At 39.8% G+C, this 24431-nt stretch overlaps 2 protein-coding genes across 3 annotated transcripts in view; one reads left to right on the top strand and one right to left on the bottom strand.

The window, feature by feature from the left end:
• FGF1 (fibroblast growth factor 1) overlaps positions 1-11310 on the top strand; it is a 101520-nt gene extending 90210 nt beyond the window's left edge. For both annotated transcript variants that reach the window (XM_037801462.1, XM_037801463.1), the window contains 2 exons: positions 3528-3631; positions 8031-11310. In XM_037801462.1, coding sequence (XP_037657390.1) covers positions 3528-3631; positions 8031-8225 — 299 coding nt within the window. In that variant the 3' untranslated portion in view covers positions 8226-11310. The remainder of the gene's footprint in view (positions 1-3527; positions 3632-8030) is intronic.
• The window catches only part of LOC119507776, a 387511-nt gene that overhangs the window by 105660 nt on the left and 257420 nt on the right, over positions 1-24431 (bottom strand). The window contains exon 7 of the mRNA XM_037800927.1: positions 1441-1519. The gene's annotated coding sequence lies outside the window, so the exon portion shown is untranslated. The remainder of the gene's footprint in view (positions 1-1440; positions 1520-24431) is intronic.

Here is a 24431-nt window from a genome sequence, read left to right as displayed (position 1 = left end):
ACAACCACCCCATCACCCAGAGTTACCCAGTATTACCAGCTGGCTCTTCTTGACTCAGAATTGTGTTCTTAAAGAAATACATGTTAGGATGAAGGTGAAGTTCCTTCCATTCCCCTCCCAGTCTTAACTCTTCTCTTCCTCCCCAGAGCAACAACTTGTATGAATTTGGCCTGTATCTAGAGCATATTTTATATTTTACTACATATAGACTCATGATCTATGCACAATGTTTTGTGCTTTTTACAAAATCTTCATCAAGGATTTACTCTAAGTATTCTTCCATTTTCTTTATTCACGTATATTATTTTCTGCTTTTCTTTGAAACAGAAATGCTTATACACACACATATATATACACACATGGAGTTTTAATAGTAGTTTTTAAACTTTTGTTTGCTTTTAGCTCAAAAATGAGTGGCGCTTTTGCTATTGTGTTGGTTCGTTGTTCATAGGTTCATATGTCTATATCCCTAACTGTGTGTAACCTTCTTGAAGGCAGGGACCCCGAAGGCAGTTTACAGAGGAACCTGGTATTCAGCACAGTTCTCAGGACATAGTAGGTGCTCAATAAATACATGTTGCCTGAATGGCTCTCTGTCCATCTGGCCCAGCTCTACTACAAGAGGAAAGAGCTGCTGCTTCAGATGAGGCTGGGTGGTCGTCCCCTCTCTCTTGCCGAGGCCTCCCTTCTCTTGTTCTCTCTTTCCTAGCTCTTCCTCAGCAGCAGCTGCAAGAGGATGTATGTTTGGAAAACTGGAATGAAATCTCACTAGGGAGTTGGAAACCTCGTCAACTCTGCAAGCAGCTCAGGCTGGGTGTTACTCCTTCCTGCCAGCCCCACTTGCAGAAGGATATATGTTTAAGAAACTTAGCCAGAAAGAAATCCAGTGAAAATGAGCTATGAAACTTGGACATCCTGGAGAAATAATATTTACAGAGGAAACTCTTGAGACGAACTCTCACCAGCACAACAACACTGGCGGTGGGGCTCGTGGTGGAGGGCTGAAGGCATGTGTTAAGCAGGCCTCTGGCTCTTGTCTACCTCTATGAGGCCTGGATGTGGCTGTGATGGGACTCCCCAGATGGCAGAGTAAACGCTACCCACTCCCAGGGCAAGACCAGTGGGTACTGTCTAAGGCAGCAGAATAGAAATGAAGTAGGAAATGAAAAGCTTTTTATAGGGCTTCCTTGATTACCCCCTCCACAAGGACCTGCCTTTTGGGATTTCTCTAGCACCTATAATGTGCTTGACTAAATACCTACGTATGTGGGTCCCAGGTAACTAACTCCGTTCTATGGCTGCAAATGACCAACCACCATCTTATCTGACCTTGAACATGATGGGGTCCAAGAAAGGGGGTATCGCTGGACTTGGAGCAATCCATTCCATATCCAGAGCTCAAGGGGCTGTGTGAAAGAGAGGAAAAAGCAAGATACTTACCTGGGTTTGTGTGTGGTTTTGCCCCTTAGTAGTATAAGCTTGTGCAAAGCATGTTCTCGTCAAGCTGCAGTCTCCTCACCTGTGGGATGGAGCAGGTGAAGTCACATATCACAACGGAAATGATGAGGACAGTTTCGGGCACTTTCATGTATGAAATCATTTCATTCTCACAGCCCCTCTCCCTCTCCCCGCCCACTCCCACAGTTTTCCCCACTATTTACATTTTGCATTAGTGTGGTAAGATTGTTACGATTGATGAAAAATATTATTATAATTATACCATTAACTATAGTCTATAGTTTACATTAGGGTTCATTCTTTGTGTTGTATAGTTAGATCGGCTTTTTAAAAAATTTTATGCTGGTAATATATACACAATCTAAATTTTCCCATTTTATCCATTTTATGATATACAATTCACTGGTAGTAATTACATTTACAATGTTGTGCTACCATTTCCACCATCTATTACTAAAACTTTTCTATCACCTCAAACGGACTCTATACCAGTTAAGCATTAACTCCCCACTCTCTACCCCCACCTCAACCCCAGGTAACCTGTATTCTAGTTTCTTACTCTCTGAATTTCCTTATTCTAAGTATTTCATATCAGTGAGATCATACAATAGTTGTCCTTCTGTGTCTGTCTTATTTCACTCAACGTGTTGTCAAGGTTCATCCATGTTGTAGCATGTATCATAACTTCACTACTTTCTACAGCCGAATAATATTCCCTTATAGATAGACATATATATATATACATATATAAACACACACACACACACACACACACACACATATATACATATCACATTTTGTTTATCTGTTCATCTATTGCTAGACGCTTGAGTTGCTTCCATCTTTTGTGAGCAATGCTGCTACAAACATCAGTGTGCAAATACTGTTCAAGTCCCTGCTTTCAATTCTTTTGAGTATATACCTAGAAGTGGGTATTGCTGGGTCACATGGTAATTCTGTACTTAACTTTCTGATGAAATGCCAAATTGTTTTCCACAACTGCACCATTTTATATTTCCACCAACAATGTACCTGTGTTGCTATTTTTCCATATTCTTGCCAACACTTGTTAGTTTCCATTTTTGTGGGGCTTTTTAAATAGTAGCCATTCTAATGAGTTTGAAATGGTATTTCAGTGTGGTTTCCATGCCATTTGATTCTGGAGCCCACACTCTAAATCTATTTATACCAAGATAGAAACTAGCATGCTGCCTGACAAATTGTAGGTGATCAAAAAAGTTATTCCCCTTCTTCGATCTCTACTAAACATACTAGGTGATATACTGAGAAATTGATTTTTAAAAATGTATGTGAAATTTTCCTTAAAACTGTAAAGAACAATGAAAATATAGTACACTTAAAAATACTTTTTTGAAATGCAATTCAAATAGTATACAATTCACTAATTTAAAGGATATAATTCAATTGCTTTTAGTATATTTGCAAAGTTGTGCAGCCATCTCCTCAATCAATTTTTGAACGTTTACATCACCCCCATCACCTTTTTATTGCTGAATAATATTCCTTTGTCTAAGGCATTCCTATTAAATGTATCTTTGTTTTAGAGAATGTAATAGCTGGAGAAAACTTTGGCGAATGAACCCAAGCCCCTCCCATTTTACTGATAAGAAGACTGTGGTCAAAGGAGATTAACTAGCCTAGCCAAGGTCATTCAGCTGGTTGGTGGCTGAGCCAAACCTTGAGCCATACAATTCTCTCCTTTGTCCCGTGTCACTTCATTCCAGAAAGCATTGGTGGAGACACAATTCAAAGAGAATAGCTACTGGTGGTGAGCAGTAGAATCATCTCCGCAAATACTAGCCTAATATCATTCATTCAACAAATATATATTGGCTGTCCCAGCGCAGAGCACTGTGTGAGGTGCTGGGGATCCAAGAGTGAAGAAAAAGAAACTGAATTTCTACAATTTTTATTAATTTGTGGTGTATCCTTGAGGCCTATGCAAAATGAAGGAACATCATTTTCCATGGCTAACTGTCCTGGCCATTGGGCCCTACCTACAAAAGCTTAGTGTTTATTTACTTTTGCTCATGTTATTTTTATTTCAGTTCAGCTGCAGCTCAGTGCGGAAAGCGTGGGGGAGGTGTATATAAAGAGTGCGGAGACCGGCCAGTACTTAGCCATGGACACCGGCGGGCTTTTATACGGCTCAGTAAGTATGAGGCTGACAAGCTTCCAGACACAGCCAAGGTCTGAGGTTTCCAGAAATCTTGTTTCATTGAGTGATCCAGTCTATAAAGCAACAATTAGTCTCTGTTTGTTATTTTTTCCAGTAGGATTCCCACCCTCTATTCTGCCTTATTTTAGGCACAAACATAAAAGAGTTTCTTGTGGTATTCTCTCAAAATACTCAAACACATTATGACATAGACATAGAGGAAATAGTGATTGAGATTTTGGTAAGTCACTGGTCACTCATTTGAGAAGACCTATTCCCTTTTCATTCATTCATTCCAAAAATGTTTCTGGAGTGTCTATGATGAGCCTGGTACTGGACTGGGGGGCTGGATGTACAAAGATGACAAGACAGCTCTCTCCTGTCATGCAACTGACACTTGGGACAGGCTTGTCTTTGTAAGGTATTCTAGTAACTATAGGTCATTCCAGGTGTGTCTCTTAAGCTTTTTGCAAAAACTGCAGAGCCCAGACTGTAGTAATTTATATGTCATGCTTAAAAGTTACAAAAGTTTGAAAATGACCTCCTTTATTCTAGAAGGGTCACCTAAGAAGATGAAAAGTTTAATAACTTAATTCAACAGACATTTATCAAATGCCTCCTGTGTCTAGGTACTGTGTTAGATTTTTTAAAAATACACAGATGAATAAGCCAAGTCACCACCCTTGAGAAGCTGTTAGTCTAACAGTTTATTGACTTGCCAAAATCTCTACATCTGTTCTTTCCCTCTTATAGTTTATGCTTTACACATTTTAGACCCAGTATATACTGGTCAGTGTGAGAAAAGAATAGAAATAGAGGTAATCTGATTTTCCCCCTATTGGCATCTCTGGTAAAAGATTTGACTAGAGAGAGAGCTGAAGCCAATAGCCCCAGGTTTTGGAATTATTTCTGGATTTCAATTATCCCTTCTCTCTCCTAACAGTTGATAATTAAGACTTGGCTGTAATTCACAGCCCGCCTTCCTTCCTTTTATGGAGATGCCTACAAAATGGCAGCCAGCATGGCAGAGGAATTGAGTCTGGGGCTCCCTTTGACTTATCTCAAATTGCCACGTGACAGTAGGCACAGGAAACCCTCTCTGAAGCTGTCATCTCTGCCAAGGTTTGGGGTATGAACACAGTTCATTTCTTTCATGCTGCCAGCTCAGGGTCAGGAGAGGAAATCATCAGGGTAACAGGCAGCCTCTAACATGCTGTTTTCCAAAATACAGATCAACCAGGCCAACTTTAAGAGGTTTCTTTGGCACTAGATGGTGACTGCTCTGTAGTCTGTAGACATTTTTAAAAGGTGGTCCATCCATCATCTATCTATCTATCTATCTATCTATCTATCTATCTATCTATCTATCTATCCATCTCAGGCTCAATGTAATTGCATCTCATGCCTCTGCCACCTTGGCAAGTTACTTCACCCTCTGAGGCTTGTCTACAATGGGGAGAGCAGTAGACAATAATTATCTCTTGCAGAGCTTAAGAGGGTTCAGTGACAACACACAGAACACACCAGCCAGAGGTCTGGCATCTTGGAGGCACTTGATCCATGGTGGCCATAAGACAAATAATCAGCCGATAAATCCCTTGCCCTCATTATTTCTTAGCTTACAGGTGACAGTTTGATGGCTCCCCCCCACCTTGAAATCAGTCTTGATGTTTATTATAACCTTCTCTTGCTTGTATAAAAATATTGGAGAACCCCTCCAGTTTGATAGGCTCCAGACACCTCCTTCTCCCCCATAACCCTGTCTGTCACTGTGATTCCCCTGAAATATTCAGAGGGTGATCTTAACATATTATGCATAGTAGTTTTTGCATAGAAAATTTGATAGACATTCTAAAATATTTCAAAGCTCTGCCTCATGCTCTTGACCAATTTTAGATATTAATCCATCCTGATTCCAATGTTTGTGTGTGCAGAAAGGATATACTTATTTTAAAAATGAGTCTGAAAGGCTATATACCAAAATATTAATATATTTATCTCTGGGGGAGATGGTAGATGGGTGCTTTTATAATGCATGAATGCCTTCCTGTATTTTTCAAATTTTCTGCAGTGGGTATAAGTCACTTGGGTAAATGGAAAAAAAGCACGACAAATGTAAAAAAGAAAACAATTGAAACAACAGACTTGAATCAATAGTGAATCCACATGCCCTTGGGGTTGAACCATGTGCATAACAAGTGCTGACAAATTCTGGCTGTGGGATGGAGGGAGTACCTCCCGTGAGGCTGGCTGACTCATCTGTGACTCAGCCATTCTGTGTGATTTTGTGTGCGTCGAGGACGCCAGTGTAATAGAGATATCAGGTGGGGAGAATGACTGTCCTCATCTTCGTCATGGAAGACGGGCCTGACGCCTGCTGGGGGCATCATTGGGGTGAGCTCTCCCTACGGGGAAGTGGGCAACCCACATAGGTCCAAAACCGCCTCTTCCCCTACCCCTGATGATGTGCTTCAAACACTAATGTCTGGACCAAGATTCTCTAGAGGCAGCAGAGTCATCCAATTAAATATTCTATTTATAGCCCATCTTGTTCCAAAATGATCTAAAGTGTCTCACCCAGTTGTCATTTCAGGGGACTATATATGAGTAAGAAGCAGGAAACATCCTACTACATAGCTCCTTACTAATAAAAGCTAAACTTTTTAAAGTGCTTTACGTTATTCCCAAGATTCAAATTCGATCCAGCACCAAGCTGGCAAGCTCCTATTATTTGCAAGGATCTGTGCTAGACATGGGAGGGAACCAAAGCCAAGACTCATCCCTTCCCTCAGTAAAGCTTACAGTCTAATGGGACAAACATGCCCACCATTAATTAGAGAACAATGAACAATACGACTGGAAACCACCATAAAGGTAATCATCAACCACTGTGGGTGAAAAGAGGATGCAGACAGCCCATGACTTGGAATAGGCCAAAGGCAGATGTGTCAGGTGGCACACACCTAATTGTTTTCAATCCAAATATAATAAATGTTTCCTACACTCTTGACAAACAGAAAGTACAGATAACTGGGATTCTCCCCCCTCTCTCACAGATGAACTACAAGTAAACAAAGTAGTGGATGGTAGAAATTTTTTAAATAACTGTACTATTCAATATGTTGTGTCTATCTTCCCAGCATAATAAAGTTACATTGGATTCCACTGTATGAATGCACTAGTATCTGCTTATCCAATCACATTTTAATGGATATTTAGTTTGCTCCTGGTTTATTGCCATTATATCCAATGCTTCAAAGACCATCCTTGAAAATATATTTTTGTCCTTGCTCAACTCTCTCCTAAGGGAAAATTCCTAGAAATGAAATTGCTCTTTCAAGGTAATGCATATTTAACAGTTTGGAACATACTGCCACACTACCCTCAGAAAGTTTCCACCAGTCTATTTTGCCAACAGTGCATAAAAGTGCCTGTTTCCCATACTCTTACCAATACTAGGGCTTGTATATCTTTTTAGTTTTTTCAGATACTATAGCCAAAATATGTTAAACAATTTTGTTTTAATTTGCATTTTTCTTGCTAGTCAGATTGAACATAGCGTCATAGATTTATTGCCCATTTGTAAAACATTGGATCAAACATGGCATTTTGGTAATATCATAAATCTATATCCATTTAGCCTTATGTATATCTTTCTATGTCTACATAAAGAGATGCAGGGAAGGATGTTCACCAACTGCCAACAGTTGCCTATATCTGGGTGGTGGCTTTTGAGGTGGTTTTTCCTTTTTTTTCTTTTTATTTTCAGTAAAGTTGTGATTTTCAGAAGAGTATATATTCTTTTCATACATTTCAAAAAATACTAAGTCATTTCAGTTTCTTAAATCCTCATTTAAGAAAAAATCCAGGATATTTTTCATGATTAGCACAAATTTTGGACAAGATTTTATGTTCATAACAACACTGAGGTAAAATCCTGATACCATTAGTGAAATTCACTGGCATAAAAAGTGATATTAGATTTTCCTGTTTTTCTTCAAGTCCAAACTTGAAATACTGCCACTATGTCACAGTCTGGTTTTAACGATTTTGAATGTTTTCATGGCCACGCCTATGTCCCAGGCCTCTACAAAAGGGCCCGCCTTTTGGTCAAGCAGGATGTCCCCACAGGAGGCTCCACAGTCCAGAGGCAAATGGAAGGGGAGCTTGGAACAACAGCTAACACAGAGTGAAGGTTCATTATGTGCTGGCATTGTTCTAAGTCCTCGTTACCTCTGAAATAGACACCATAACTATCCCATTTCTCCTGAAGAGGAAACTGAGGCACAGAGAGCTTCAGTTCTTGCTCCAGGGCACACAGCTAGTCAATGGAGGAGGCCTGCTTAAAACCACTCACTAACGGTTCTCCCCTCTTTTGGTGCTACCTTTTTAGCAGACACCAAGTGAGGAATGCCTGTTCCTAGAAAGGCTGGAGGAAAACCATTACAACACCTACGTATCCAAGAAGCATGCGGAGAAGAACTGGTTTGTTGGCCTAAAGAAGAATGGAAGCAGCAAACGTGGCCCCCGGACTCACTATGGCCAGAAAGCCATCTTGTTTCTTCCCCTGCCAGTCTCCTCTGATTAAAGAAATCTATTCTGGGCACTGACCACTCCAGAGGAGTCTCAAGGGGTCTTCATCCTGTTGACCCCAGAATGTTCCCTTGACCATTGGCTGCGCTAACCCCTAGTCCACAGGACCAGAATTTGTAAGCAACGTGCTTCTAAATGCCCCGCTCACTTTGTTGCAGAGCCCTCTGCCCCAGCACAGTTTGGAACAGAGGGACCAAACTGCTTCTAGGGGCCAATGGCTGGCCAGTCTGGGTCCAGGTTTAGACGTGCAGAGTTCTAGGCACCCGCTACAGGCTGAGCCTCTCAGTGCAAAGGTGGGGCCATATGAAGGGGGATAAGGGGTCTGCCAAATGAGGCATTAGTAACTGCATGCAATTTCTCTCTACTGAGTAAATCCTGTCTGCTCCTCTCCCAAACATCTGGCATGACTCCCTTTCTTCTATTCAACACCCCACAAATATTAGCAAATTAGAGGAGGGCAGCATCCATGAGTGGGAACAGGGACAAAAAAATCCCCTCCTCAAGAACAGAAGGGATTTAAAATGGGATAGGGAGATGGATTTGAGTGGACAACTTCGAAGGATGGGATCTCAATGGGAAATGAAGAGGGAGGGAGGCAGACTAAATTCATAGCTTTGGGAGTCATTGCAATTCCTTGACTTTCTCAAGGTTATTCAGCAGCAAGAAGCCAGTGGGTGATGTCAGGTAGAGGGTATGAGAAGCGGTTTCTTGATAAAAGCAGGGACATGGAATGATGATAAATTCATCTGGGTACGGTGAGTGAGTGTGGGAGTGATGAGACAGAAATGGAAACATTGGCCAAAGGGATAAATTAGCCTCTCAAAGAGGACGATTTTATAACTGAGAAGGAAAGAGAAAGTGACGCCATAGGCCAGGCTGGGCCACCTGTAAGCAGAGGCCTTGGGTCCCGGGGGTAGTGCATGTCCACCTCTGATGTGCCTGTATATCATCTGGGGATCTTGTTTAAATGTAGACTCTAATTCTGTGGGTCTGGGTGAAGTTTCTGCATTTCTGACAAGCTCCCAGTTGTGTGATGCTGCTGTCTTCCCCCAACATACTTTAAATAGCAAGGTCCTAAAGAATGTTTTTCAAATGAAGGTGGCTCAAGCCCTCCTCCCTCCCATCAGCCTCAGCCTTCAAAACACACACCCGTCAGTCTTCCTGAGCAGCCAGGCAGCGTCTATGGTAAATATGTCTGACTGCACTGAGGTTTTAAGGCGCTTTGACCCAATGCCTACAAAATGCCCTTTTAGAAGATATATACAAGAGCATACTTCAAAAATGTTAAACCCTCACAAACAGCTTTTCCCAAGAGACCATTTATGTTATGATTCCTCATATAAATATGCTTCCTGCTTCAAGTAAACTTGACCCAAGTGGCTAGCAAATTAGACAAACCATTCATCTCTTGATGTATGGTAGTGATGCCGTGTAAAGACCTTTCATAAGCTGTTTAAATTTATTGGGAGACTGTATGCTTTAATCACATTTAAAAATATATAGCTGGAAGGCAGTTAAAATGTTAGCATTCAGCCACTGAGACTGATAATAATAACGATACAATGGATAAGCTATTCAATTATCTTCTACTTATACTACATTTACTTATGAAATGAGATTTATCTTTGTTTTCCATTGTGCTGTAACAAATTTTCCTTTGAAAATGGGAACTCTTAAGCAATGATGTGGTAATTATGGATAAAAATTGATGAAAATGTTAGCTCATGTTTTATACAAAGTTCAAAATAATTAATTGAAAGATAATTCCTTAGTAATTGAACTGTCGTATTTAGAATGGCAGAAAAACGACAGTGTGAAAATTCAATGTGATAGTGCAGTCGAGGAAATGAGCTAAGCAAGTTAATGTTATGGCTAATAGTGTCATTTTGCATTTGTACAGCAAAACAATTTCACAACTTTTTTTGTTTTGGTAACTTTGGATAAGAAGATTCTGGTTTATTTTTGTAAATCTTTGCAGGCAAGTTGGGGATAATGCAGTGTGGCTTATCATCTCTTTATATGAGGATTTGGCCAGAAAAAGGTACCCAGAGAGGAAATCCAAGATATTTATAGTGGTCCATAATTATGATTGTATGAATCAAATTCAAGTATAATATTGGCCAAGAAAAATTATACACTTTTGCTAACAGATGAGGCGGAAGTCTGTGGTTTCAGGAACCCAAAACATTGTAGCAGAAACACCACTGTGACCTTGACACCCTCAGCCCAGTCATCATTCATGTATTAAGTGCCTACTGTGTGCCAGGCACTGTGCTGGGTACTGGGAACCTGTCTGGTTTGCTGCTGTCTCCTCTCCCAGGGCATTATATTTATGATGAAAGATGCTATGGGTTCATTTTTTTTTTGGTCAAGTAAAACTATAGACTTTGTCGTTTCCTATTGAGCAACTAGCAAGTACCAGAAATCCAGGTTTTGGAAGAATTAGCAACCCCCAGCATACGATAAACTCCTATCAAAGTCTCAGAGGACATGGCAAGGCAAAGCTAACATTTTCAATTGTAGAAACATAACAGCTTTAGGGGGACAGCTTTCAAATCAGGAAAATAATCTGTTGGATCTTGTAAGAAGGGAGTGTGGGCCGTTCCTTGCTCCATTTTGAACATGCTCTAGTTCCTTAAACATGGAGGATGTTTGCCGCTCTCTTCTTTCCTGCAGTGAGTCTTGTAGCCAGTCTGTCTGTCTTGTGCCTCTCGCGTGGACTCATTTTCAGGCCAACTGTTATGAGCCTGACGGTACAAAGTGTGAGGAGTATATGTGCTTCGGCTGTTTTCAGTGTGGTGACGGTGGTGGTTCTTTTTCTGTTTCCTTGGAAAGGATGCTAATTAAAGCCTCCTAGGACCAACAGTGTGTACTTAAAGAAAACTGATGGAGCACAATCTGTAACTGAAGAGCGCAGTCCTTGCTTTGCTTTGGAGGCAATGGAGCCTGTCCTCAGGCTTGTATAGCATCCTGTCTAAGCCAACTGAGATCCTGGGATGTAAAGCAAACCTCTGGTGAACAAGATGCCTGCCATTTTGTATCACTGTCTTTTTTTCCTGTATCACAGTCTACACCTGACAAATATTAATAAATGTTCCATTAATAGGTGGACATTCCTCTGAGTTTCTCAGCATACCGACGCATCATCTTTCTATCAAAGGATTTCCCCAGCATCCCTGAGGTGTATCTGCTTTGTTTTCTACACATATCTCGTCACCACGTATGAGACTTTAAGGCAGACAGAAAAAGCTAAGGCAGAAACATTTTTCATTTTGTTTGAAAACATAAAGCCATATTGATGATTTTCTAGGGCTCTGTCAGGAAAATAGATACATCGCGGAAATGAGTCCCCTAACAGCCAGCTACCATAAGTAACTCAGTTTATATTTTTCCTTCTTAGTCTAAGACATAAAAAAATTATGTTTGTTTTTTTTGGGGGGGAGTTGACCAACTTGTGCTTACACAAAGATACGTAACCTGATTTTTTTTGAAAAAAAATCAAGGATTTATTTGCCATTTTAAGTCAATGGCAAAAGGGTGTATCTCTGGCATCTCATAAGCCCTGATGTGGGGCTAGAAGTTCAAACATCAGATTTTCTGAATTATCAGACCAAGCAAAGTCTCCTTAGGTAAATTTCTGAATCTTATGGCTTCTTATTCTTAGGAGGAAGTATGCTGTACTTAACACATCACAGCAAAATGAGATCCCACACACATTTGTACTTACACACATGGGTGCACCACCTATAAAAAAAACACTTGGGCAGGGTTTGCTCACTCTGCTAATTACATACTACAATCAATCCCTCCTTTTCCTTTCAAAGTTGCCTAACACAGTGTTTTTCTACTTTTTTGGGCGTGATCCACAATGAGAATTACATTTTACATTACAACCCTGCACACACATACACATGCCCTATACATATAGACAACTGAAAAAAAAATTACCAAAAATCTCACCCAGATTTTTCTATTACATTCCACTAAAAAATGCAGGTCAAAAATCAATTAAATTGATTTCCCTACACTAATGGGTCACAACCACATTCTGAATAACACTGGCTTAAGGCAACCACTCTCCTTCTGAAAGATGGCAAGACCCAACTGGGGTTCTTGTGTTATGACTTTAGCGAGTTCAAAGACATGGTTTGTTCTTAAATAAACAAGACATGGGGACATCCTGTCACCATGCACCATCCGTTCTGATAGCTTCTGAATTCTTCTAGCCTGTTTGCGACTAATCATGCACAGTGAATGTCATGATGCAGATTCCACAGCCACCCGCTGCTGCCTCCAGTGCTGGTCTTAGCAGATTTCTGCTCTCAGAAAGTCTGGAGACTTTGACCCCTCCCTGTCCCATGGAATTCTCCTTTGGGTCTTGAGGTCATTGCCTCCCTAACTCCCACAATCTTCATTTCATTTCTCTCTCCTGCCCCTAAAATTTGAATTTCATAATCATTTCTCAGCCAAACATAAAATGTAGACTGAACCAGGAAAAGGCTACAAACCTGGGCCCTCCAAGCATTGCCCCACTCCCTCACTTTTGACAAATGATCCTCTCACCTAGTATCTACCTAAAAAATAGTTGACCATTTGTAACTCAGTAATAAGATAAATGCCGTTGCTGCTGGAATGCAGCTTGTACAGGGATTTAAAAATTCCCACCTTTGCTGAACCAACTAAAAAAAGCAATTCTACAACCTAAATGTTTGAGAAGGTTAGGGTGGTGGAGAACTGGCCTCTTATGAGAGAACTTTATTGCAAAGAGAAAAATAGAAACAAACTCATAGCTTCTCATATTTACCTGTGTGATGTCCTATTTGCCATGGGGTGGGTAGAGGAGGGGAATCTCAAACTCCAAGCACTTTTTGTGGGTTGTTATATTAAGAAGTACGGTAACAGCAGCACATCAAACAAATATGTGCCTTCAACTGCACTTTCCCAAATCAACAAAGATTATTTTCAGAACCAGTAGTAACAATGTAGGAATCTTTAAGCCCAACCAAGCAGTGGGATTTATATGTTCTCTATTTCAACATTACAAGAGATGACTTGTTTGACAGCCATTATACTGAAATGATGTATCTTAAAAAGTCGCACCCTCCTTCCTACTCCGATCTCTAAACTTGTCCCCCGCCTTCAGAAAGAAACTCCCTTTGCCATTGGTTATACATAAAATTGACTCTCAAATCCAGTCAGGGAACTTAGAGCTTGAGACTTGGGATCTGACATCTTAGCACTCTGTACCCCAACGAGTCATCTAATAATGCTCAAGTTACAAAAGAAATGGACTGAAGACCACTGTAATCTTTCTGCAAGGGTGTGCCCAGTTAGCAGTTGACACTTTGACTGAGACATACTACTTAGTTTTTCCACCCTAGTTATAACATTAAGAAGAAACAGAAAATAGGTCACACACAGCCTAAAGCCAGAGGGTGGGTTTCCTTTATAAAATGGATATATTGCAGGACCTAGTTTTAAAGTCTTCTAATGGGTCTGAGAATGTTTGTGATAAGGGGAAGAGGTATTTCCCAAATTGCTTTCTTCCCCCTTAGTTCCCACTGTCACACAGGCTAAATTTACACATTCGGCAGCTAAACTTTGGTATCTGTTTTATTGCATAAGCAAGGAAAACCTCATCATGTCCTGATGTGTTTTTCTATCAGCCTTGATAAAGGGTTGGACACTCCTTTTCGGGAACTGTCAAATTTAAGGATATGGTTCACGTGACCACAGAGTTTGGGGATGTAAATGTAGACAGAAAATTTATGCAAATCATAACAGAAACACACTTCATTGTGATTTTCACATTTCATGTTTTCCTGTTTTAGGAAAAAAATTTTTTAGTCTGGCCTAGAGATACATACAGGAGCAAGAGTTTATATTATTTTCCTGATAAACCTCAGGCAAAACTCTCTATTCTCCAAAACAAATTATAGGTATGTTATTACATACTAACTTGTTTTGTGTGGATCTGAAAAAACAGGACTGTTCAAAGCCTGGGAGTGTCAGCTTTGTAGAGTTCAGTAATTTCCTGTGGAAATGAGTAGCAAAAGCCATGGCCTTTTCAAAATAGAACACCTGCATTAAGAGAACTGATGCTGACCTGGGAAACGATGCTGGCTTTAGCATGGGCCAGATTATTTCTGATAAAACAGGACAAAATTGTAAATCCAGGACGGTGTTCACAGAGGACAAATGAGAGGGAAACTTGTTGGTAACACTGCAGTTTGTCATGTTATATTTAACTGAGGTGAAGAAGAAAGATGGATTTTATAGATTGAAAATGTGTAACTCCCAGGCAACTTGAACACACAGGAAATGGGTGATAGGGCAGAGGGGCACATGGGCAGGGGTCACAGAGTTCAGTCCAGTCCTCAACAATAAACAGCAGAAGTCAGTTGAAAATGAAGCATCTTTCTTCAATTTCCTCACTAACTCATCCATTCATTCATCATTTACTGAGTATTAGTCAGGGTCCAGTCAGGAGATGGAAACCACACCAATAATTTGAATGGGGAATCTTAATGGAAATAATTAGTAACTAATGAAAGAGGATTAACTACTAAGACGGGTAAAGATATCTCTTAAATGATATTGGAATAGCAGATGCAGGCCAAGGAGAATGTTCAAGGAAGAAACAAACTTGAAAGAGGGCATCCTCTCAAGGATCATATTCAGACCTCATTCGAGAAGGTGTGGCTGTGGCCCCCTGATTGGTGGAGAGTTTCACTGAGGTACTCCAGGAAGCTTCCCACTGAGAAGCTCTGAGAGGCCATCCCTGGGGTGCAGCAAAACTCACAGGAGGGTATGCACCACTAGGTCTCCCACAGTTTGCTGCCCTCTGGCCGCCAAGCCATAGGAGCAAGAAGGAAAGCACAGGAACCAGAAAGTGAAGCCCCTTCCTCCTGCGGTGTCCCTCCAGTGTCCCTCCAATGTACTAACAAGCCTTACACTGCATCAACTGGCACAGAGCATTCAAAGATGAGTAAATATGGTCCTTATTCTTAAAAATCTTATTGTAGTAGTGGAGAAAGTCCCTATGTGAAACTGTCCATTTTTTCATCTTTGTTCCCTTTTAAAAAAGGTACTGTCTTTCAAGCCCTCTGAGCATCTCAGAAGAGTACTATGTATGTTCAAGTTACTGTCTTTACATATTGTTAATCACTCCCTAATTTAAATCAACCCTAATGTAATATACATGTATAGAAGAAGGTATCTTTGGGGTCAGAGTGCCAAGGTTGGAATTCTAGCTCCCCCATTTATTGACTTTATAATCATGGGCACATTACTTAACCTATCGGTGCCTAAGTTTCCTCCTCTGAGTATACAAACAGTACCAATTTCACAGAGTTTGGGGGAGGAATAAATGAGACGGAGGCACGTAAAGTATTTTTAACACAATATTTGCCTTGAAGTTAAATATTTGCAATTATTTTTATAATGAATATAATTATGCACAATATTAAATAATAATAAAATAGGGATAAAAATCTTTTTGATTCTCCATCTAAGTTCCCAGGGATCAATTTCTTGAGAAACCTTTCTTGACAGCAGTTCAAAAGAAAAAGACGAGCATTTTAACTGACTCCAAATTAAGGCCCAGATTACAGCCAATTGTAATTTGAGCTGGCCAGGCCTCATCTGGGTTAATGTATCTCCTTCAAAATATCACATAGTAAATGAAGTTTGACAAGTTAAAAAAATGTTATGTAGAGAGTGACAGAAATAGTGAAGGGCCAGAAAAACATACAGAAAAACAGAAACAAAACAAAAAGTAGTTGACTACAAAGCTTAAGTAATCAAAACATGTGGTACTGGCAGAAGACAGACATACAGACCAATGGGATAGCCTTGATTGTCCAGAAATAAAACCCATACATAGATGGCCAATCCAGTTTCCACAAGGGTGCCAAGTCCACTCAGTGGTGGAAAGAATAGTCTCTTCAATAAATGGTGCTGAGACAATTGGAAATCCACTCACTCCATATACAAAAATTAACCCCAAATGGATCAATGACCTAAACATAAGAGCTAAAACCATAAAACTTTTAAGAGAAAACATAGGGGGGAAATCATCATGACCTTGGATTTAGTAATGATTTCTTAGATATGATAACAAAAGTTTGAGCAACAAAATTTAAAAAAATAGATAAATTAGACTTCATCAAAATAAAACTTTTATGCATCAAAGGACATTATCAAGAAAGTGAAAAGACAACCTATAGAATGGGAAAAAATGTTGGAAAATCATATATCTGATAAGGAACTAGTGTTCAACATATATAAAGAAATCTTACAATTCAAAACAAAAAAACAACCCAATTTTAAAAAATGAGAAAGGACTTGACATTTCTCCAAATAAAATACACAAACAGACAACTAGCACATGAAAAGATGTTCAACATCATTAGTCATTAGGGAAATGCAAATCAAAACCACAATGACCTACAACTTCACATCCACTAGGATGGCTAGAATTTTTAAAAATGGAAAATAAATGTTAGGCAAGGATGCAAAGAAATAGGAACTCTTGAACTTTGTTGGTGGGGATGTAAAATGGTTAGCCACTTTGGAAAATAGTTTGATGATTCCTCTAAAACTAAAACATAGAATTATCATATGCCTCTGCAATTCCACTCCTAGATACACATACAAAAGAACTGAAAACAATACTCAAACAAGTACAAATACATTCATTTTCACAGCACTCTTATTCACAATAGTCAAAAGGTGGAAACAACTCAAATGTCCATCAGTAGATGAATGGATAAATAAATTGTGGTTTATATATACAAAGGAATATTATTCAGTCATAAAAAGGAATGAAGTTCCAAGACATGCTACAACATGGATGAATCCCAAAACCATCATGCTAAGTTTAAGAAGCCAGACACAAAAGGTCACATATTATATGAACTCATTTATATAGAATGTCCAGAATAGGTATATCCATAGAGACAGAATGCAGACTGGTGGTTGCCAGGGGCCAGGGTGGTGGAGAGAAGAATGGGGAGAAACTGCTTACTGGGTAGGGGGTTTTCCTTTGGAGCGCTGAAAATGTTTTGAAACTAGATAGAGGTGGTTTGCACTGTGAATGTACTAAATGACACTGAGTTACATCGTGAATGTACATTGTAACATTGTGAACGTACTAAATGGCATTGAGTTGTTCACTTAAAATAGTTAATTTTACTCTATGTGCATTTTACCTCAATAAATGTAAAAACAAAAAACAAACAAAAACAAATCAAGCAGGTAATAATAACAGAGCTAAATGCCATGGAGGAAAAGTTTGGATGTTTAGGGGACTCTATGTGGGGGCACTGAGGGTAAGGCTCTCTAAGGAGGTGACCCAGTGCTCAGATGAACATGATCAGGAATCCATGCAGCAGACAAACACTTTCTGAAGCCTTCCCACACAGAGCAGAGGTCACCAAGATGACCGGCGGCCACTCCTCCAGCCTCACACGCATCCCACATAGCTCTTAGAATTCTCAACTTGCACTCGGGATGTCCACTGCCTGCCACTCATACTCCTAGATTGTAACTACACAGGGATCTCGGATGTTTCTCGCCTTTCTCATCTCTGCCTGGAATTTCAGGGCTGAAAACTCAACTGAATTTATAATTTAGCTGGGGGACATGATATATAAACAAATGGTTATGACCATAACATAGGAAGAACTAAAAGAAAAATGTTCCAAGAAGTACAAGCTCTTACTCAACAGCTTCCCTGAAGAAGGGATCTGATATCTGAAGGAGGAGGAAGAGTTGATCAGGTGAAGAGGCAGGGCATGGGTTATGAAGACTAGACCAGACAGGGCAGCAGCAGGAGCAAGGCAGGAGGGATCACAGCACCAGTAGGCTCAAGAGTGGAGAGTGAGGGGTGGGGGGCATAGTGTGAGCTGAGGCCAGACAGGGAGGTCAAGACCAGTGACAGAAGAGGGAAGTTAGGGGGGGACTCGGTTCTGCAACATCTGAAGGTAACCAAGTGGAAGAAATATATTCATATTCATTCTCTGTCCCCCTTGCTCCACCCCTCTCCCCTGCAGTTGAGTTATAACACTTTCTAAACCCTCTGTCAAAGGACACAAACAATCAGTATCAGTAGGCATGTTTCTGGCCTAGGTTCAAATCTGAGACTCGGTGAAATGCATTCCAGACTTGAAACTTTGTATTTGCTAAATATTTAGATCCTTCCCTGAGGCTTTTATTCATTCCATCCAGCAGATGGAGTACAGGAAAATGCTTTCTGTTCTCAACAAATTCCTTCATGTTCAAAAACAAGGTTTGCCAGCATAGCCAAGAGTGAAAAATAGAAAAGGGAAGCAGTGATTGTGTATTTGAGTCTCATTCATATTGAAAGCATGAAGTAATTAGCTTCTTATTGCTGTGCTTTCACAGATTCTGAATTTGATTTTTCTGTCCAAGTTTGGATAGCTATGCTATTAATCAGTCCAAAAACAAATGAAGTGGCTTAAAAAGAATGACACAACCAAAAACACATCCTTCACATGACAGTAAAACAGAGAGACAACTTGGAGACTCTTCAGAGATGATGCCAGCTTCCAGCCTTGGGGGGATATGGCTGTCTGTCTGAGATGTCTTAATCTGGGTATGAAAATAGATATCATAAACATGTTTACACAGATCCAAGAAGGAAAACTTAACAGCCGACATTACCCATCAGAAACTGGCTTGTTAAAGCCCCAAGGTCAAATTATGACCCCACGAACAAAGGAACCAAAGAGAGAGAAAGAGAATAGAGATAGGATATTTTCAATATTCCAGATTCTGTAAGAAACACGGCTGATTCTTTTTGATAACTATCTGAATTGGTCAGTTTTTCTAGAAGGCTCTGAGACCTGATTACCTGACAAAGAAGATAGCTCCTGAATCCCTGCTATGAAGCTGAGATTGTAACAGACATGGAAGAATAAAGAAAGAAAAGGACTCCCTGGAGGAGTTCACAGTTTAGCTGGAGAATCTGATGTATAAACAAGCTGCTACAATGTTAACATAGGAGGGACTAAAAGAAATATGTACAAAATGCTACAGGAACACAGGTGAGAGGAAAAGTTCTTCCCAGGGGAATTAGGAAATGCTTCCCAGACGAGGTAACATTCGAGGTCTGTCAGAGGAGATGAGCAGGTAGGTCTACCAGGTGGAGAAATGGGAAAAGGAAGCAGTTCCATGGAGTTTCACCTAACTCGTGGATTAGGCACTAGAGAGAGAGAGCTTGTAAAAGGAGAACTACACATGGTCAAAACAACCACTGGAAAGTCCACAGGGAGGACATACCATCACAGCCATTTCTTCTTTCCACAGAGAAACACATAACTGCTTCTTCAGCTGAGCGCCAGAGGAAGTCACTGGAATGCTTCTGGGGGACAACATATTTTGTTTGAATATTGTGAATAATTAAGCACTGTGATCACACTCATTCAGCAAAGTGTTCCTACTGTGAGAGGTCCAGAGAACTGGAATAACAGCAGTGTTGTGCTTTATGTAACAATTTTTTGAGGGGTCCATGATTGTCAATATCTGAGTAAATCCATGGAACTGTGTCTCACATGTAAACTAGTTGGATAAAAGTCTGAAAGCCATTACTTTCAGAACACACCTTAATCATACTTGATGAGAACACTTACTAAAGAATTATGATAAAAGGCAATGGTCAATGCAAAGATGACTCCCAATTTCCTAAATATATTCATACATTTATTTCTCTATGGATCCAAATACAGTTTTACTGAATTGTCACTTGAATAAATCATGGCTTGGCTTGAGGCATCCATTCAATGGAACATAATGCAGAAATAATTTTTTTAAAAAATAAATGGGTCAGTGAGGCCCCTATACTTTGGCCTCAAGCTATTCTATAAACTCATTGTATGAATAAGCCCTGAAGGAGAACACTCACACAGGACACAGGAAAGGTGTTTTCTTTTTTTTCCTCCTTTTTAAATTGCTGTTAGTTACTGGCATTCAAGGAATGCTCTAACATTAGCTTGATACAAGCTTAAGGAACAGATGCCCTCAGAGCCTAAATTCCAGTGATAACACACTAAGATATTCAAAATGTCCAGGTGTCAACAAAAGATTACAAAACATACAAAGAAACAGCAAAGGAGAAGATTAAAGCATTAGAAACAATTGAGGAGGAGGACCAGACCTGGGAAATACCAGACAAAGACTTGCAAAAATGGTCTTAAATGTGTTCAAAGAGCTAAATGAAAACATGGACAAAAAACTAAAGGATATCAGGAAAATGACAGATGAACACAGAGTGAATATCTATAAAGAGACAGAAATTACGAACAGGAACCAAACAGAGCTGAAGATCACAGTAACAGAAATGAAAAATTCCTTACAGGGATTCAGCAGCACATTGGAGCTGTCAGAAGAAAGAATCAGTGAACTTGAAGATAAGACAACAGAAATCTTCTGAAGAGCAGAAAAGAGAATGAAGAAATAAAGCCTGAGGAATCTGTGGGACACCATCAAGCATACCAAAATATGCATTGTAGGAGTCTCAGAAGGAAAAGAAAGAAAGGGGCAGAGAGAATATTCAAAGAAATAATGGCTGAAACTTCCCAAATTTAATGAATACATGAATTATATACATCCAAGACTCCAAACAGGATAAACCCAAATGGAGGCACACTGTGGCATATTATAATAAAACTGTCAAATGCCAACGATAAAGAGAGAAGCAAATCTCATTTATAAGGGAGCCTCAATAAGATTAAGTGATAACTTCTTATTGGAACCCATGCAGGCAAGAAGGCAGTGAGGTGACATATTTAAAGTACTGAAAGCACTTTATATCTCCATCTGGCAAAACTGTCTTTCAAAAATGAGGGATATTTTAAGACATTCCAAGATAAACAGAAGCTGAAGGAGCCTGTCACCACTAGACCAGTCCTAAATAGATGCTACAGAGAGTTCTTCATGACAATAGGCAATAGATCAAAGCTGCATGAAGAAATAAAGATCTTCAGTAAGGGTAACAACATGGGTAAATATAAATGCCAGTACTAGTGTATTTTCAGTTTGCAACTCCACTTTTTACTTCCTACAGGATCTAAAAGGCAAATGCATAAAATGTAATGAGAAATCATCAATTTGGGACTCATAATTTCAAAACATGTGACGTGTGATGAGAACTACATACAGGTGGGAGGACAGAGCGTTATAGGAACATGGTGTGCATATACTATCAGTTAACTTGATATCAGGCAAAGGAAATTGTTATAGATTTAGGATGTTAAATTTAAGTCCCATGGCCATTACAAAGAAAATATCAGAGAATATGTAAGCTCATAGAGACATTAAAAATAAAAGCATATGTTGCCAGGGGCAGGGGCAATGGGAGTTAATGCATAATGGGTGCAGGATTTCTATTTGGAGAGATGGTGAGGGTTCTGCCATACTGTGAATGTGATTAATCCACTAAATGGTATGCTTGAGAGTGCTTAAGAGGGGAAAGTTTACGTTGTATATATGTTCTAACAATTAAAAAAACAAACAAAAAGGAAGAGCAAGTAAACAGACAATGACATTTAAATGCAATATATGATCCTGGATAGGATCTAAGAATAGAAAAGAAAAGGCTCAAAAGAACATTATTGGGACATATGAAAAAAAATCAATGTTAAATTTCTTGAATTTGATAACTGCACTTCAGGTGATTACATAAGTTAATATCCTTGGTATTAGGAAATATACCTGGCAGTATTAAATGTTCAAGGAACATGATGTATACCCCCTACACTCAAGTGTTTGAGAAATGGACTCATAGACAGACAGATAGTAGAACAGATAGATAAATGGTTCTTAGATAGATGGATAGATAGAATGAAATGTCAAATGTGGTAAAATGTTAAAATTAGTGAATATAGGTATCTGGGGCATTCTGGAGTTCTCTGTATGGGATTTGTATTATTTTTGTAACAGTCCTATAAGTTTGAAAGTCTCTTAAAATAAAAAGTTAAAAAAAGCAATGGATGGACTACTTCCAGAAATGGCAGAGAATGAAGCAGTTATGAAACCCTCCCACAGATAACAATGACAAAACCTGAATTTTTTTAAAAACTATTTAAGGACCTTGGAGAGAGTCCAAAAACAGACAGAACCCAGGGGAGAATATAATCTCAAACAACTACAACAGGAAGGGGTAAGAATTGTGAATTTATGTCTTCCTGGCCTGAGGGTGATGCCCCACCTCCACAGCTCTGGCTGCGAAAAACAGCAGTGGAAAACCACAGTCTTACCAGCTAAAAGTGCCAAAGATCAGAGTTCAAGGCTGAAAAAGAAGCTGGAAATCTAAAGGAACAATACTGGCAGAAGAAAAACCACAGAAGGAGTATAAATTCTGCCCAAATCTCTGGCCAAGAGCTAAACTACGCATGTGTGGGAGGCCCTAAGGAGCCTGACGAAAAAACAGGCAGAAACTAGTGAGAAATCGACTCTTAAATCATAGAGCTATATGGAGCCTATCTGTGAATTAGCTGTGAAGAGAGGATTAGTAAACGGGAATACAGAGCTGAAAAAAATTAACCAAGAAGTAACACAGTGAGATAAGAAAGAGGTTAAGGCGCACAGAGAGCAGAATGAGAAGTTACAGTGGGAGAGGAGAGTGGAAATGTGGGAGAGACAGGTCTTTGGAAACATTATCGCTGAGAATTTTCCAGGTTTGATGAAAGACATGAATCCTCAGGGTCAGGAAGCACACTGACTCCCACGGAGTATAAATACAACTAAATCCACATCTGGACACACAGTTAGTTGTGAAGACAGAGACCCCCACAGAGAATATCTTAAGAAGAGCAGGAGAAAAGAGTGATTACCTATCAAGTGGCATTTTTACTGGCAGCAGACATTTCAATCCAGGAGATAACAGACTCTTTGTCTTTAAGGTAGAGAGAAAATAACTGTCCCCTCCCTCTCTGCTGGTACCCTGTGAGTAGCTGCACAGCCATCTCTGAACAGCACCTCCTGTTTTGAGCCTTCCCTTTACCTCTTCACTCCTGGTCCATCAAAATATGTTCACCCTCTTAGGTTGTTAAGGGATTTGATTTAAAGTAAACAGCTTTACCATGTTGAGGGTGTTAATGATTTAATATTAATGGACTGCTATAATTATTATTATAACTTATAATTATATTCCTTAAATATGCACAAATATAAAACTAAGTACAAACCTCTAGTTCTTATGCAACTATTAAACCAAAACAAATCTACAGATATATAATTTATTTATAAATAAATTAAAAACATAACTATAATACCAATAAGATTCTAAATACTGACATAAATGTGACAGATTGCTGAGATTAAATCATTGACGTGTTTAATAGCAGAAAGACAAAGCTGTGTGTTTTCTGTTTCATCGAGGGAGGCTGGCACAGTGGTTCATAAGGAGGGCTCTGGAATCAGACCACTTGGGTTGAAATCCCACCTTGTGATTTGGGCAGGTGACTCAGCATTTTTAAGTCTTCATCGCCTCTCCTGCAAAATGGAAATAGAGTACCTCCCTCATGGGGGAAGTTGAAAGGATTAAACACAATTCTCCAAGGAAAGCACTGAGCCCGGTGCGTGGCATGTAAAAAGGGCTTCAAAAGTTATCATTATCATTGTTGTGATCTGTCCTTTTTGATGCTTTACCAATTTTAACCTCTGTTCCATTGTTTTGAAAGGCCAGTCAATTTAATGATGTACCCCAAAATACAATACCACAAAAAAAAAAACACATTCCGTTCAAGGAAAAAATCCTAATAAGTTGGGGACCATGAGGCTGGGCTGTGCCTCACCTTTGCCTGCAATGAAAGCGGCGTCCACCAACCCGCACAGAGGCGGGGAGTGTGCCGTGCCTCTGCCATTGTGAGCCTTTGGATGCTCAGTTCTCACACCATGTTTTCCTGTTTAGTCTACCCCATGGCAATGCCAGTGGTTCCCCTTTGTGCCAGTGTGAGCATAAAGTCCCATGCAAACCTGAGAACCGAAAGACCGTGGCCAGACCAGGTCACAGGGCGATAAACCAGGTGATCCTGAAGACACTTCCAGTTCTTTTACAAGACCTCCCTGAAACACGCTCACACACCCCTGACACTTAACAATAGATCTGTGGACCCTGGTTTGAGAAATGCTGATGGTGTTACACACACTGACACACACACGTACACACAACAATTTA

Source organism: Choloepus didactylus, chromosome 13 (genome assembly GCF_015220235.1).
Source record: "Choloepus didactylus isolate mChoDid1 chromosome 13, mChoDid1.pri, whole genome shotgun sequence".
Classification (NCBI taxonomy): domain Eukaryota; kingdom Metazoa; phylum Chordata; class Mammalia; order Pilosa; family Megalonychidae; genus Choloepus; species Choloepus didactylus.
This window is presented reverse-complemented; position numbering and strand designations above follow the sequence as displayed.